Source organism: Strongylocentrotus purpuratus, unplaced genomic scaffold (genome assembly GCF_000002235.5).
Source record: "Strongylocentrotus purpuratus isolate Spur 01 unplaced genomic scaffold, Spur_5.0 spur5_scaffold_8, whole genome shotgun sequence".
Classification (NCBI taxonomy): Eukaryota; Metazoa; Echinodermata; class Echinoidea; order Camarodonta; family Strongylocentrotidae; genus Strongylocentrotus; species Strongylocentrotus purpuratus.
In genome coordinates this window covers 23,047,117-23,062,957 of record NW_022145614.1, presented here as the reverse complement: position 1 = coordinate 23,062,957, position 15,841 = coordinate 23,047,117, and the positions used below count along the sequence as shown (strand labels likewise).

The following is a 15,841-nucleotide window of genomic DNA, read 5'->3' as shown; positions in this document are numbered from 1 at the left end:
ACTTTTGCAAATGACTGTGTTTGTGTGAGTGTGTGTGTATATATATATATATATATATATATGACAAAAAACTTAACCAGTGTTTCTTTCTTATTTATGACAGAACGGTTATTTATCAAAACATATTGTATTTGTTAAACTGTTGTATATTTAACTTGCTTTCTATTTATGTGCAATGGACCTTGTGGCAGATTAGCCCTGTGCTAAACAAGTTATCCAATAAAGTCTACTACTACTACTACTACTACATACATATAACATACTTTTGAATCTGAAACTAGATATGTTGTTGTTTTTATGTTTTTTCTTTCTTTTCGTTTGCATAACCAGTTACCAGGGTTTTAGACATTTGCTATGGAACACAGTGTCAAAGCGGTAGTTACTCTTCACCAAACTACCCAGGTACATATAATTTCCGGGATATAAGGGTCTACCTCTTGTTCATTCCTGGAGCTACTGAAATCACCTTCGTTTTCAGTAGTCCGTTTGAAGTAGAAGTAAACCACGATGAACTTTATGTTGGAGCAGGTCTATCTTATGATGATCTACTGGATTTGAACGGGGAAAATGTGCCATCGAAACAGATATATTTTTACGAGAATAATATTGTGCCACAACCTCTAACGCTGTTCAACACGGATTCTGCATTCATGACCTGGAAAACTGACAAAAATATTGAGCTACAGGGCTTTGAAGTTACTTGGACGACAATATGTAAGTATATTGTTTTTATATTATTTTGCCTTCAGGACCCTGGTGACAATATCTTATTTAGTCTCTTCCTTAATATGCCCCCCCCCCCCATTTTAGTCTTCTGATGTTGATGGCTGTGCAGATAATTATCTTTGAGCTGCTAGATAATTTGTTCAAAGAAATAAAATATTTTAATACCAACATCAATATGTCCAATATCCAGATTTCTTAGGATGAGAGAGGTGAATGGTAATTATCCAAGCATACCCAGCATACGGATGGATCACTATTAAACCCAGGTCCAATGACCTGATTAGATTTTGGGTCATAAGATCAAAGATAGAAATGGCTTGTTATCATGATATTCTGAGAACATGTAATGGATTACAATCAAACTTGAGTTGTAAAAATACAATTTGGGTTGGAAAATCGCTCTATGGCAGAGGCATCATTTTCAACTGCGTGCGTCATCTAGTCTCTTCGATTTCTTATGCATCTTTTGTAAAACATACATAAGGTATTCCATGTGCCACAAAGGGTCTTCTTTTCATGCTCTTTGTACTCATTCAGCCATACCTGTCCAATATCCAGATTTCTTAGGATGAGAGAGGTGAATGGTAATTATCCCAGCACACCCAGCATAGCAATTTTAAAACTAAGTTGTTGTTTTTTATTTAGGAAGAAAAGGAAGGAAAGGTTTGTATGCCTCCGCCCACCTGAGGTGGTGCCAGAGGCATGCTATCTTTGGGTTGTCCGTCCTTCCGTATGTCCATCTGTTCTGCTTTCTCGTTACACAAGGTTCTATCCTAGGTCCTCTACTGTTTTTTAATTTACATTAATGATCTTACACATTCAGCTGCACCTCGCCGTTAAATGAAAGGCCTTCCCGCGTGGGTTTTTTTAACACAAACCTTTTTTTTTTATAGGGCAAAAAAGAGGGGTGCGGTTAATACACGAGGGCGGTTTATACAACGTTAATTACGGAACTTCAAATTGGCTGAATCGGTAATGTCACTGTGATGTAGTGCCGGACAACTGTCCCATTTGTTCCAACACACAAAATTACTGAAATATATAGTTTTTATGCCTCCGCTACAAAGTAACCAGAGGCATTATGTTTTCTGGTTGTCCGTCCATCCTTTAAAGGTCATAGGGCTTATTATGTATGCAAAAAATAGCTTGTGAACACGTTATCTGAAGAACCGATTGATGGATTACCGCGAAACTTGGGCCATATATGTATCTTGGAGAGCCAATGAACTGATTAGATTTTGAGGTCGTGAAGTCAAAGGTCATGGGGATCATTATGTATGCAAAAATAGCTTGTGAACACATTGTCAATACCGACGGATGGGTTACTTTCAAACTTCAAAGGGTCATACATATAATATGAAAAATCGCTTGTAATCACGATATTCTGTGAACCTGTTAATGGATTACAATCGAACTTGAATGTTTAAAATTGCTCCTGTTTTGATTTGTAAAATCGCTCTATAGTGGAGGCATCCATTTCGACTGCGTGCAGTTGAACATCCATCTAGGTTAAAAATGTATGGCTCGGGAGGGTCTTTTCTCTTTAAAGGACCTAAATTAAACACTATCCATAACACATTTGGAGTACTGCCCCGAGGGTGAACAACTTACATTTAAGATATTTTTGTACACAACAAAACGGAAGAGTGATCCACTGACAAAATTGCCAATTTGAGATTTTGCATAGCTTTAGTGATTTTCATATTTCAATCATTCATAGAAACTCTCTTATTATTGGTCAGATTTATTTCAAACTGTCGCCATTATGTTTCTCTTATTTTTCTGCTTTCATGCAAATGAATTACAAGGGTTGGATTACCCTTTAAAGGTATGAACTTTGAATTTGGTGATACATGTAGTATGTTTCACCACAGGAATTTAGACGGTCTGATTAGAATTGAGATTAAGTCGATCAAAGTCAAAGGTTATAGACATTAGCCTCGTTGTCACCGTATCTCAAGAACCAGAAGAGGTATGGGCTTCAAACCTGTTGATGTCACCATAGGACGACAATCCTACCAATAGGCCAGTTTCGTAATGTATTCACAGACCTTTAAATCGCATTACGTAATCGGAGGATCGATCAAACAAAGAACTTGCGGTGCATAGCAGCCTGCACTTTTTGTGCATACAATACATGACTGTGTTCGCTAGCTGTGATTGTATTGTTTGCTTTCGCTAGTTTGAGAGAGAGAGAACAAAAAGGAGGCAATTTCAAACTTGAATAATAAATATCTTTGAGATGTGATTTTGTTCATCATATATACATTTGATCTTTAAAATCACTAAGTTTTAGGCAAGAATAATGGGAAAGCATTGCTGTTACGGAACGTGCAATAGCGATTCACATCTTGCAGCCAAACCTGTTCGGCCAAGTCCCCGGTACAGGCAGCGCACGATACCCCCTCAAAAAAGAAGAAAATCAAGGTCGATGATACATGCGACATTGACTTGAAAGCCAGTGATGAAACAGAAAGCGAAGAACCAAAATATCAGTAAGCAGATATCGGTAATTTCCATTCAATATTGCATTTACCTTAGCTTGAAACTGAGTACAAATTTGGACATAGAAATGAAAGAAGTGACAAACTATTCTCCACCCGTTCGCACACACAGTCACCTCTGCTTGCAGAAGAACGTGCGTACGCACGCATACCACGTGTTCATGTACGTGTAGACGCGATTCACATTTCATAATAAAACAAATTTACGGATTAAAAATGTTTGTGAAACGCCTCGATACAAACTATATCAAGGCGGACGAGAAATGGCTAACGAGAAGCAAGCAAAGTGACCACAGAATCAATATTATTAACAAACTTAATGAGAAATAATGATAATAAAGGTAATGATGACAGTATAGGGTCTTTGTATTAATAAAATAATAATTATAAAATAATGTCGTCCAATGACAGAGAGCTAGAATAAGAATAATGAATAATGATAAACAAATAATAATAGCTTAAGACAATCCTGCCCACTGTTTATAATTAATAATACCCCTTAAAATGAAGTAGGTAATAAACACTCCTTTGTATCCCCTTAACGCCCCTTCCTGGTCCCCTCCCGCCCCACTCGCCACTTACCACTAGCCCTTAAGCATCAAATCTATATGCCTTCCCTCTTCTCATCACCTTTAGACAATCCTGTCCACTTTTCATAAGAAAACCTCTTTAAACTAAGTAGATAATATACACTCATCCTTAACACCCATCTTGCGGGGCTCTCCCCCCCCCCCCTTCCTGCGCCTCCAGCTAGCCCCTACCTATCCAGGCTACATGACTATAGGCCCTTCCTCTTTTCGCCAACCTTAGACACTCCTGCCCACTGTTAATAATTAATAAAAACCCAAATGAAGTAGGTAATAACGCTCCTTTTTATCCCCTTAAAGCCCCTTCATTTTCTGCAGCTGTGTAAATGGCAAGAACGTTGAATCTGCCCAGAGAAAAATGAACATATCCAGTGCCACAATTGACCCTGGATATTGAAATATACAGCTAGTTTAGAGAGCAAGACATGGTGAGGCATTTTGTCAAAGGCGTTTTAAAATATCAAGGAATACAGCATCTATTCTTGTTCAATGTCTCTTGTCTAGTGAAGTACTCCAGTTGAGTAATACATTAACCGATTGGGTCACACAACTTCTTCCTGCCGTAAACTCATGTTGGTTAGTACAAAGCAAACCATATGAATCAGTGTGATTGTGCAAGGCAGATGCCAAAAATCATTTCAGTAGCTTACTGAGTAAGATTTGAAATTGGTTGACTCCTCATTTATTTATTCTTCTAAAATTTTATCTTTCAGTTGATAGAACGTCACCTGTTGCCACATGCCCTGCGCAACCCCTCTAGAGGGGAAACAATACAATGGGAATCCCTCTAGAGGGGAAACAATTTGCCATTGACTGAAGAAGGAGGGGGGGGGGCATCTTTGCACCACATAATTCCTATTTAATTTACAACATAAATTCCAATTTACAACATTAGGAAGACATTTTAGAGCCTATGTTGCTATATACTGTTATATATAGCCATTCAATTTTTTATAGCTCAATCAGTTGCATGATTGTGATATTTTTTTTCATGTAGTTCTTTGCAAGACAAATTTTCTGCCATTTTAAACTAAATGAATTAATACAATATTGCTATAATTTTACAATCCTGGTTCCTAATATAACTGATAATATATATGCTACCCACCAAATGTTAGTGTTATTTGTTGTTGGTATATAACTCTAAAATCGTTTGAGGTCATAACTTCATTTGAGGTATAATTAGCAGCTCTTTGATAGCTCTGGGGATAATACAACTAAAATGTTAAGCTTCCAGAAAATTGTGGGTCTCGTTATCGAGAAAATGTAGGGAAGGACATTTCCTATGGACACATGTATGAAGGTAAAAATGTGAAAATCTTGTGATGAGATTTGAAATTAGACTGACTCCTCGTACATTTATTCTTCCCAAATGTTATCTATCAGTTGATAGAACGCCACCTGTTGCCACATGCCCTGCGGATATCCTGCGGGAGGTTTCATTAAGTCAAACGAGGATTCAAGTCTTCTTTACTGCACCTACTGCAATAGACAACAGTGGACAAGTCCCGACAATTACTTCTCAATCTCATGCAACAACGGATTTCTTTGACCTTGGTAACACACAAGTTACCTGGACCTTTGCTGATGCCAATGGAAATCAAGATTCTTGCAGCTTCAATGTCATTATTGTACAAGGTCACTATTACTGAAATAATACTTATTTGAGTTAATGACATAAACCTGCATAAAACATCTAATGATCATTTTTTTTTTAAATAGTAAATTTGATCCAATAAATCTAAAAGTTTGATTCTTTTGCAGAAGAATCACCTTGTATATCTCTACCATTTTATGTTTCAATCCTGTAGTGTTGCAAGTGTTCTTTACAAGCTTGCATACATGTATATGAACTTTTTCATAGATTATAGAACTGAAAAAGTTGAATGTGGTTATAATGGGAAGACATTAAGAGTAACTGTTGCTATACATACATTGCCAATTTTAGTCTCTTCTGGGTGTCAATTTAAAGTACATCAATACTGTATTACTACATATTTGGAGCCTGGTTCCTGATATTCTACCTATTAAATTACAGTGTTTATGTATAAAATGTATGTGTCATCACAATAGCTCCATTCAATTAAATAGGTTGGTTAGTTTGGGGGATAATAAGACCAATAGTGAATAGTGAATATCTAGTTGATGAAACAGTTCATGTAGAACACAAGCATGTGAGCAGGTACAAAAACAGACATTTTTTGATGACATACAAAATTTGTCCAACTTCTTATACCTGTGTACCAAAATGTGGAATAATATTTCTAATAATCAGCTGCGTTTAATGAAATAGTATTTGGATATAAAAAAGTCTTGCTTGGGTCTTTTGATGAACAGTTTCTTCTTACTTTTTGCTATGTTCATTCTTCGAGCTGTCATGGTTAGCGTTGTTTAGTGTTTTTTTAAACTTTTTCATGCATCAATCTATTCATCGAGATTGAATTCTGGAGGCATACATCTGTTTAATGCATGCTTGCATTATATTAATTGTAGCATAGATTATTATTTCCATATTTTGATTCTTCTTACATTTAAACTTAGGAAGACATTTTAGAGCCTATGTTGCTATATACTGTTATACATAGCCATTCAGTTTTTTATAGCTCAATCAGTTGCATGATTGTGATATGTTTTTCATGTAGTTCTTTGCAAGACACATTTTCTGCCATTTTAAACTAAATGAATTAATACAATATTGCTATAATTTTACAATCCTGGTTCGTAATATAACTGATAATATATATGCTACCCACCGAATGTTAGTGTTATTTGTCATTGCTATATAACTCTAGAATCGTTTGAGGCCATAACTTTATTTGAGGTATAATTAGCAGCTCTTTGATAGCTCTGGGGATAATACAACTAAAATGTTAAGCTTCCAGAAAATTGTGGGTCTCGTTATCGAGAAAATGTAGGGAAGGACATTTCCTATGGACACATGTATGAAGGTAAAAATGTGAAAATCTTGTGATGAGATTTGAAATTAGTCTGATTCCTCGTACATTTATTCTTCCCAAATGTTATCTATCAGTTGATAGAACCCCACCTGTTGCCACATGCCCTGCGGATGTCCTGCAAGGGGTTGGATTAAGTCAAACGAGGATTCAAGTCTTCTTTACTGCACCTACTGCAATAGACAACAGTGGACTAGTCCCGACAATTATTTCTCAAAGTCATTCAACAACAGATTTCTTTAACATTGGTAGCACCCAAGTTACCTGGACCTTTGCTGATGCCAGTGGAAATCAAGATTCTTGCAGCTTTAATGTCATTATTTTACAAGGTCAGTATTACTGAAATTATGCTTATTTGAGTTAATGACGTAAACCTGCATGGATTTTCCTCAGAAATGAAAAAAAATCCTTTTGTAACTGCAAAATATCTGTATTATCGGTTTTCACTGACGTTTCTGCAGCTTTGTAGATGGCAAGGACAACATAAAGGTAATACAGCTTTGTTTGTCATACAGGTCAGTTTTACTTGGGAAATAAAGTTTGATTTAAGAATTGAATGTAAAGACATCAACCTAAAAAATAAATGATATCCTTTATAAATATAGAATAGAACATCTAATGATCATCTATTTTTTTAATAGTTAATTTGTAGTGGGCGCAGTTGGCGTGATAGTTGCTGTTGTTGTTGTAGTTGTCAAGGTAGTCGTAGTGGTAGCCATTTTCCTGTACTGAGGTTTCCAAGTACTTCATGCATAAAGATTAAACAAGAAAATATTATCGATGCATCAACTAAATCAAAACATACACGAGCATAAAGATAACTATCAAGTATCTGACCGAGGCTGTTTTAACACAAACCCGGTCTAAAGTTCATGTTCTGTCACTCTGATATGATGTTGCTATCATCGATGCCATCACCGATGCCACGGAGAGGGTGAGTCTGGTATGGACTGCTAAATCGTCTTGGATTGTCCCTCGCTGTCAGTCAAAATCCCACTTCTGAAACCATTGAAAGGGTTCGAGATCATGACGACAAAATAGTGCATCCGGAGTCAGTGAAGTAGAGTCTGTACTTTATTGTTTCTCGTCGTTATAAACAGCCTCTGTAACAATAATAACAATAGCTGAACAAAATATTTAAATCGTGGTGAACTCACATACTGTAAATGGAACAATTATATTGATACCAACAGAACAAATATTTATTCATTGACATCGTTTTTGTAATATCATGCAACTATATCTCAATCAATCCATTTATTATTATACAAAATACATAAAATTTCACAATTTTTTCATTTTCTTTGTATTTATTCGTGTTCTTGATCCGACTTCATAACAAGTAGAATTATCATTTTGCATTTCATATCTTACTTTCAGGGGAGTAGATTATCTCAATCACAAGAAAGAAGGAAAAACATGAAATTTGCTGTACAAAAGGCATGGAGAGTTGTCCACAGATGATGTCATCAAATTGAATACCGCCCTCTAGTGACTAGTCATTTCAAAAAGTTCTTTATTCCTTGCCCGATTTTGTTCAAATTTTCACTGATATTTTTCAAATACTGTACATGTATCTTAAACTTTACAATAAAAGTAACTTGGTATGAAGGTTTTGGTTCCCTTCAATTGTCGGATGTACTGCACCCAAAGTTTCCCTGGCCTACTTTGTCCTGCTGCCTGGTCAAGGAGTTGTGAAATGATCTGACTTTAATAACTGTTTGACACACTTCTCCTCACCTCAGCTACATCAGTCGCCTTCTTGTCCTGGCTGAGAAGTGCACCATACAGATTTGCTAAGTGGTCCTAGGTTTACCCATCAACACACCAATGAGGGCAGCTGCAGTAAGAATTTGAGCATGAAGAGAACTGGAAAATGCATGACCAGATTGCATATGTATAACAGACCCTTTGGCGTACACTGTCTCCCAAAGCTCTGCAAGCCCACTTCCACCCATGATGTGGCCTATGCTGTCGAGATATGACATGAGGAGGTAAAACCCACTAAGACGAACGATTACTTTTTCTAAGTCTTGAGAAGAAGCTACAATCTCTGCTGCCTTGATGTACAAGGGCTGGTCAAATGTTACTGCACATATGCTTTTCACATTGTGACTGTGCAAAGCATAGTGCCGTGTAGATGGTATTCAGATTGGAGGGGTCCAAATTGATGAAGGGCAGAGTTTCAATTCTCATCCTCTCATACTGGTCACTCTGCATGACCACTTTCATGAAACCACTCCATGAAGGACAAAGCTCATGCTGCTCAAGATGTCTATCTGTTCACGTGAGCCATATTTTCGGTGTATATACACAGCTATTCCCAACAATATTGCAACATAAATGACCTGGGTCTACTAGCAGAGATGATGGCATGTGCTATTGAAGTGCATTTCCTGTTTGATACTGTGTGACTTTTGCCTTTGCTGTCCACTTCATTATGTATATAACGCTTTAGCGACCTTGGCACTAATGTGTTTACATTTTCAGTTCCATCTAGGGCCTAAAATAAAAACTTGTTGTATTGCCCTTTGTGACTGACCCAAAAATCTGAAAATCTACAGTCGGCATTTAATTTAAAAAAAAATTTTAACTGTTTTTTTTAGATATTTTCTATTATTAATGAATAAAAAAAAAAAGTATTTTGTTTGTTGGGATAAATGGGATATAAATGCATAGAATCAAATCATTCCCAACATTGCAAACCATGGATTATTATGCGGTAAAAAAGATATGAATGGAATGATGATGCTGAAACACATGTATTAAAGCATTAAAAACTGAGAAATATCAGCCAAAAGAGGGCGGGACAAAAAAGAAAAAAACAAAAACAAAAACATTAAAAACTGAAAAATATCAGCCCAAAGAGGGCGACAAAAAAAAACTTAAAAAAAAAAAAACTGTTCCGACCGAACGACCCATGTTTTGGCACCCAAAGGGCAATACAACAAGTTTTTATTTTAGGCCTAATGTTGAGTACTCTTCACGGTTGTACACTGTCAGTCTTTGAGGATGATGGAAGCAGCCATATGTATGCGCGTATGTGTGGGTGGGTGGGTGTGCATGTACTGATATGTATTTCAATGGTGTTATTCTAGTCTAGACATTTGATAACATTCATAACGTATCTACTTTAATACAATGAAATAAAATTGGAAATGGCAATTTTGGGCAGCATTTTGGATTTTGGAAAGGGCTCTAGTGTGTTAACTGCTACTTGTGTGTTTCAGAATGTGTTAATAAGTACATGTATTTGTTTGAGTTCCTTATGCTGAAAACATAAGATTAGACATTTAAATTTGGTATTTGGGTCATTTAGTTGCAGAGCTATAAGAAATTCAGGAAATGGTGGCAATTTTGGGTGCCATTTTGGATTTTTGGAAGGGCTAAAGTGGTTTATATAATTATAGCAAGCTACTTGTGTGGTTCAAAATTTATCAACATGTATTTTATTGAGTTCCTTATGCTTAAAAACATATATTTAGACATTTAAATTTTGTATTTGGGTTTTCTAGTTCAAAGTTATACAAAATTCAGGAAATGGCAGCCATTTTGGATGCCAGCCATTTTGGAGGCCATCTTGGATTGCGGAAAACGCTCAAGGAGGATTTATAAGGACTTTTAGTATGTTATTCTAGAAAAATTCCTGTACCTACCCTGAAAAAATGAGCTTGTTATGAGCAATGTCCATGTTAAAACTAATGCTCTTGGCCTAATAGCAGAAATATTGAAAATGAATTTACATGTAGTTTCCATTTTTCAGTTTTCATTTCAAGTTGGCTTTAATTTGTAGGGATAATAATAATAAACTAGACATATAATAATTGTTTGGAACAAGTATAGGTGGGCTGGTCAACTAAAATTTGAAAACAAAAAAAGAGCAAAAATAAGCGAGAAACTGCTTAAAAATTCTTAATAAACAATATCATGTAGATTCATTACGTGAACGAAATTCACCTTCTATAGTCATAACATGCAAATTGTAAAATTTCTTACATGAGGCCTTTAATCGAAATTTTTACTCTGATGACGTTATCAAAAAGAACAATGGTGATCATTTAACTTGTAGAGAATTATCTTAACTACAACATATCGAAATTTGGAAGAAAATCGATCAATATATACAGAGATACAATCAATTTTACATAAATATGCTGACTTCCTAATATGCAAATTCGTATTTTGAGTTCCAAGGCCATTATGATGATGTCACGATACACTTAATGGAAAAATGAGACATGGAATCATATTTCCGACTCATACTTTATCTAGTTATGAAAACAAATTGAAGGTCACGGTTCATTCCAAAGAGCTATAATGGATTTGTATAGGCATGTTTTTGCCTATATATGCTATGTATTAAAAGAGTTCGCGCGCACGGACATTTTTCTTGAATTGACGCTCATCTTGTTAGTAATGTTTATAAAGAGATAAACATGGTATCAAATTCCTTGAAAAAATATGAGAAATATCATGAAAGAAAAAAAAATGGCGATTCTATGTTTTGTAATGGTGTTACGCGCACAAACGCGCGCGCATGCGCGTGTGCGCGATATTTTATAAAATGCTTAAAATGACCTGAAACGTATGCAAAATAAATTTGAGAAGATTTTGAGCATTCAAAAAATGTGCGCGCGGACGTACGCGCTCACGCGCGTTTTTGAACATGAAATTGACCGGACTGATATTGACCTTGATCATGATAAATATGAATGAGAAAATCCTTTTGGTTATGAAGATATGATCATGAGTTGATTTTCAGAAAATTTCACAAAATGGCGCCTAGATGACGTCTTCAGTCAAGGTCAAGGTTGAAAACCTTACAGTGTTTTGCCCATATGCCTATACATATGTGTGCCAAATATCAAAGCATTTGATTGAACCATATCAATGTGAAAAACCAAAAAACGGCCTAAAAACCCTCCATCCGGCAGGCGGAGGGCGATGACTTGTCCAAATAAAAATAAACAAAAAGAAAACAGGTTAGTGTCACACTCTTCATCAGTGGCCAGATGTGACAGATGTTAAAAATTAAATCCGTTTCTGATGCAGGCACACATAAGGTGGTCTGCATCTGGCCAGACGGATTTCAAACTAACCTGTTTCTTGAATAATGCGTCTATGTTGTTGCTTCAAAACTGCGCAGCTTGTGATGCTGTGCGTATGTAGCAACGACGTGTTGTCATGTCTGATTAAGTAGATATAGGGCGTGTCCACTCTCGCTCATCCTTCCTTAGCCAGAGATGAAATGACGCCTTTACTGCGCATGAGCAAGAAAGTGACACTATCTTGTTTCTCAGCCTTGCGCCCAAACCAATTTGACCGAGAGCCCGGAGGAGTGTGTTGTTGGAGAAACCACGACAACCTATTTCTATTGGCCAAAGTTCAATTCTCCAACCGTTCTGCTCAGCCTCTAGGAGCAGCTCTTCGTATTTCCTGCTCTTCCTCTCATGAGCTCGCTGCATATTTGCCCCATGAGGTACCGTCAGCTCCAGAAGAATTGCCCTCTTTGAAGTAGGGGACCAAATTACGACATCAGGCCGTAGGTTTGTCACGACAATGGCTGGAGGAAAAATCAACTTCTCCCCCAAGTCGATTCGAATGTTCCAATCGCTAGCTCCATCAAGGCAAGTCCTCTGCCTTCCTGTAGACCTTCTGCCTGAAACGTTTGTAGCCTCTCCTTCCCTAACGAAATGGATAAAGGATGCTTGTGTTTGGGTCGGCTTTTGATTGTGTTCTGATAACCTCGTCTTCAAAGCATCCCCGATGATACCCAGCACACGGTTGTGACGCCAAGTGTACCGGCCTTGTTGGAGACCTATCGGGCAGCCAGCAAGAATATGAGTAGTCGTTGCTTTCTGTTGACAAAACTTGCAAGCATCGTCTTCACTTAATCCCCACCGCTTTAGGTTTGCTGGTGATGCTACAGTGTCGTATGTTGAACCAATCATGAACTGCAGCAATTTAGGGCTGGTATCAAACAGATTCCTCCAGGACAGCTTCTTTTGCTGCACTCCTTCCCATGATGACCAAGCTCCTTGAATTGGCATCTGTACAGCTCTTACAAAATTCAAATTATCATGCTCCTTGACGACTAGTTCGCTAATTTCTGTTCTTACTTCACGTTGAGTGAGCTTCCTTACAGGTTTACGAAATTGACCAGCCCCCAACCCTCGTCGTCCAACCTGACCTCTTACAATGTCCTCCATCCGCAACTGCTCTAGATATTGCCTTCTCAGCATCCCACTTGCGACCATGACGAGACTGTGACCTGATACTTGTGACAACATTGTCTTTGCTGTGTCGCAACTGGAGTGCCGCATTCACCACAGTCTTCTTCATTGTAGTCGTGAGTCCTGCTAACTGGAGACGCAACTTTGTCTGATGGCAGTAGAGTGCAATATTTGTTAAGTTCTTGCTTGCTCCCAGCCAGCGACGTAGCTTCTTTGAGACGAGAGTTTCCATCTTCTCTACCTGTGAGACTGGTACATCATATATCATAAGTTTCCACTGCATTCTTGGTACAATTAGGTATTGATATATCCAGCACTTCATGACGCCAGTCAAAACACACTTGTCGATAGTATGTAGCCATCTCCCAAGCGAGACCATCATGTCCTGACGAGCAACATTGTCTTTAAGGTTCCCATCAATCAGACGTCCTAGAAACTTCACCGGCTTATTATGTACTCCGGGTATCGTCTGGCCGTCGACGGCGAATGGCTCGATATGTTTTACTTTGCCTCCATGCACTACTAAGGAATGCGACTTCACTGGCTTAATCCTCATCTTGCTCCAATCCATGAAGTCATTCACTTTGGAAAGTATAGAACCAGCACTTTCAACCGAAGCAGTAATGATAGTTATATCATCCATATACTCCTTCATCACAGGAACATTGAAGTCCCTTTTCTTCAGATGATATTGCTTTGCGGGCGTCGACTTTAGAAAATCGTTCAAGAGATTGAAAGTGATGACGAAAAGAATTGGTGAAAGGGTGCACCCCATGAAAATTCCTACTGAAAATTTCTGCCATTCTGAGTTCCAGTCCTTGACAGAAAATCTAGCGTAAAGCCCAACATAGTAATTGTTCATCAGTGAAACTAAGGACTCCGGCAGATGGTACCATTTCAACGCGAAAGCAATAGCTGCATGAGGAACTGATCCAAAAGCATTGGCGAGATCCAGCCATATTGCAACCAAGTTCTTTTGAGAAGTTTTTGCATCCTTGATAACTTCCCAAAGCGTAGCAACATGCTCCCAAACGCCAGGATGACCTCCTACACCTCCCTTCTGTACTGTAGTATCGAGATAACCGTTCTTTCGCATGTAGGTTTCGAGACGTTTTGCAGGAATGGCAAAGAACATCTTTGCCTCAACATTCAATAAGGCAATAGGGCGAAAATCTGTAATTGTCTTCTCATTTGGGGTGGCTGACTTCGGAATATATACCCCTTCGGCAACTCTCCACTGTACGGGAATATATTTGGTTCTCCAAACATCCAACATAAGCTTCCAAATAATCTTAAGAAGTCGCGGGCATTTCTTGTACATCTTATAGGGAATCCCATTTTGTCCGGGAGAAGAGGCGTTCCTGGTCTTGTGAAGAACATTCTTGAGCTCCTGAAAAGCTGGTAGCGCATCATCAAAAGGCTCGGACGGTAGATCTGGGGGAATGTTGTCCTGCCAAGGTTCAAACTCCTCATTTGAAGTAGCTGAGTATGTTTGCTGAAGATGACAAAAAAGTTATCTTGGTAACAAAAAAGTGGGTCAAAATAAGAAAAATAACTAGATTTGTAATACTTGTTTGGAACAAGTATAGGTGGGCTGATCTAACAAAAAATCAAGACAAAATAAAGGGCACATTTGAGATATCTTATTGTCTCAGCTACAACATACTTGAAGTTCAGCGTAAATGAAGCTAAAACAAAGTAGATATTGCTCGCGAAAGACGGGAATGTAGAATCGAGTTATGAGAAAAAGTCATGTCCCATGGAGAATACAAAATGTGAAAAATTAACATGCCTCCTTTAATCGCAAAAATACGCCATAATGCCTTTGTCAAAATGAAAAATATTACAAACTGCATTTGTAGAAAATTGTCTCAGCTAGAACATATCAAAATTTGGAAGAAAATCGATCGATATTTACAGAGATACAATCAATTTTCCATAAATATGCTGACGTCATAATATGTAAATTGGAATTTTGAGTTCGGAGGCCATTATGATGACGTCATGAGTTAATTGAGGGTCAAATGAGACATGAACAAATATTTCTGAATCATACATGTACTCTATTAAAATATGAAAAAAAATTGGGGTCACTTTGCATCCTAAAGAGCTACAATGGATTTTGTATAGGCATGTTTTTGCCCATATATGCTATGTATTACAAGAGTTCGTGCGCACGGAAATTTTTGTTAAACGGTCGATCATTCCGTTATTAATAGTCATAAAGAGATAAACATGGTATCAATTTGTTTGTAAAAATATTTGAAATATTATGAAAGCAAAAAAATGGCGATTCTATGTTGTGTAAAAGTTTTACGCGCAAAAATGCGCGTGTGCGCGATTTTTTTTATAAAATGCTTAAAATTACCCGAAACTTATGCAAAAAAAATTTGAGACGATTTTGAGCATTAAAAAATTTTGCGCGCGTACTGACGCGCGTACGTACGCGCATGCGCGCGTTTTTTTATCTGAAATTGACCGGACTGATATTGACCTTGATTATGATAAATATGAATGAGAAATCCCTTTTGGTTATGAAGATATGATCATGAGCTAATTTTCACAAAATGGCGCCTAGATGACGTCATCAGTCAAGGTCAAGGTTGAAAACCTTATTTTGATTTCTCTATATGCCTATATTACTTGTTTGGAACAAGTATAGGTGGGCTGGTCAACTAAAATTTGAGACAAAATAGAGCAAAAATAAGCGACATACTGCTTACAAATTCTTAAAAGACAATATCATGTAGATTCATAACGTGAACTAAATTCACCTTCTATAGGCATAACACGCAAATTATGAAGTTTTTGACATGAGGCCTTTAACCAAAATTTTC

At 37.4% G+C, this 15,841-nt stretch overlaps 1 protein-coding gene across 1 annotated transcript in view; it reads left to right on the top strand.

Moving 5' to 3' along the window:
- The first annotated feature begins 624 nt into the window (after window positions 1–624).
- Window positions 625–15,841, top strand: part of LOC105442888 (hyalin-like) — a 52,975-nt gene continuing 37,758 nt past the window's right edge. The window contains exons 1-2 of the mRNA XM_030975937.1: window positions 625–714; window positions 5,204–5,455. Coding sequence (XP_030831797.1) covers window positions 651–714; window positions 5,204–5,455 — 316 coding nt within the window. The 5' untranslated portion in view covers window positions 625–650. The remainder of the gene's footprint in view (window positions 715–5,203; window positions 5,456–15,841) is intronic.